This window comes from Suricata suricatta, chromosome 2 (assembly GCF_006229205.1).
Source record: "Suricata suricatta isolate VVHF042 chromosome 2, meerkat_22Aug2017_6uvM2_HiC, whole genome shotgun sequence".
In the NCBI taxonomy this organism is placed as follows: domain Eukaryota; kingdom Metazoa; phylum Chordata; class Mammalia; order Carnivora; family Herpestidae; genus Suricata; species Suricata suricatta.
In genome coordinates, this window is record NC_043701.1 from 180,543,498 (window position 1) to 180,544,796 (window position 1,299).

At 59.4% G+C, this 1,299-nt stretch overlaps 1 protein-coding gene across 1 annotated transcript in view; it reads left to right on the plus strand.

The window, feature by feature from the left end:
* BCCIP (BRCA2 and CDKN1A interacting protein) overlaps positions 1–1,099 on the plus strand; it is an 8,907-nt gene extending 7,808 nt beyond the window's left edge. The window contains exons 4-5 of the mRNA XM_029932772.1: positions 158–247; positions 869–1,099. Coding sequence (XP_029788632.1) covers positions 158–247; positions 869–1,060 — 282 coding nt within the window. The 3' untranslated portion in view covers positions 1,061–1,099. The remainder of the gene's footprint in view (positions 1–157; positions 248–868) is intronic.
* Positions 1,100–1,299: the final 200 nt, after the last annotated feature.

Here is a 1,299-nt window from a genome sequence, read left to right on the forward strand (position 1 = left end):
GGTAGGCGGGCAGGGGCACGGCCACACGGTGCTTGGCGTGCGATGCGCCCCTGCGGTGGCGACAGCCCAGGAAGGTTTGTGAAAACCGAAAGAGGGCTTGGTGCTCTGCTTTTCCCACCCAGACACACAGCTCTCATTCCTTTTCCTTTTCAAACAGCAAACGGCTTTTTCAGAAGACAGTGATGACGACGTGGACGAAGATGAGATATTTGGATTCATAAGTCTTATCAGTTTGACTGAAAGAAAGGTTAGTTTCCCTGGGCGGCATCTGGCTGACTGCTCCTTAGACCAATATCACTTCGGTTTAACGCGTGAGGACACGGATATCAGATAACAACACTGTTCAGGAGAGTATGTGCGCCTGTGAAATCCTACTATAATCTTTTTTTTAATGTGAAAGTGTGTGTGTTCTGAGTAACCTGTGTCCCTCAAGTCCTTGACTCCCCGTGGCGTGGAGAACCTCCGGGCCTGTGGCCTGGTGTCGGATCCACGGGAGCCAGTGGCGCTGCGGCCCTGCGGCTCTTCCCCACGGTGAGGCCCGTGGCTGCGTGCGTGGCTCGCTGGGTTTCCTTCCATCCAGCTCTCTAGTGACTGCAGTTCTGATTGGAAGGGATCACCGGCTGTTTCTCTCCTCAGACTCGGGTGCACGTTGCACCTCGTCTTCAGGTTTTAGATGCGCTTATCTTTCGTGTGCGCGCCCCCCTCTCACCACTGCTCACGGCCGCCAACAGCCTGGGGTCGTTATGCGCAGGCGGCGGGCACTGAGGGCCTGGCGGGACACGGCCTCTGCCTGAGACCGAAGTCCCGCTCCCTGCCACGTCTGAGTGATGGCCTGTAATGGAAGGCAAGCCTTGTCTTTGCCTTGTAGGGTGCGCAGTGTGCGGAGCAAATTAAAGAGTTGATCCTGAGCTCCTGTGAGAAGAGCTGTGGGAAGAGCTCGGCTGAACAGCTGGACGCGCTCATCAGCGACCCCGCCAGGCCCGTGGGCCTTCTCCTCAGCGAGCGGTTCATTAACGTCCCGCCTCAGATCGCGCTGCCCATGCACCAGCAGCTCCAGTAAGGGACGGGGCCGCGTGCCCCCGCAGTCTGTCCCCAGGGGGCTCTGCAGAGCGAGGTCACAGCGTGCGGGGGTGGGGTGGCGTCCTGCGAGTCCCGTCACCCGGGACCGTAGTCTGAGCGGCCTCCGGAGATCGAGGGGTACTGGAGCAGGGGTTTATGCAGACTTCTGACCTGGTCGGACTGACGTTTCCCCCTCCTCCCGGATTTCTGTAGCAGGAGGAAGGTGCCGGGCCCCACGCC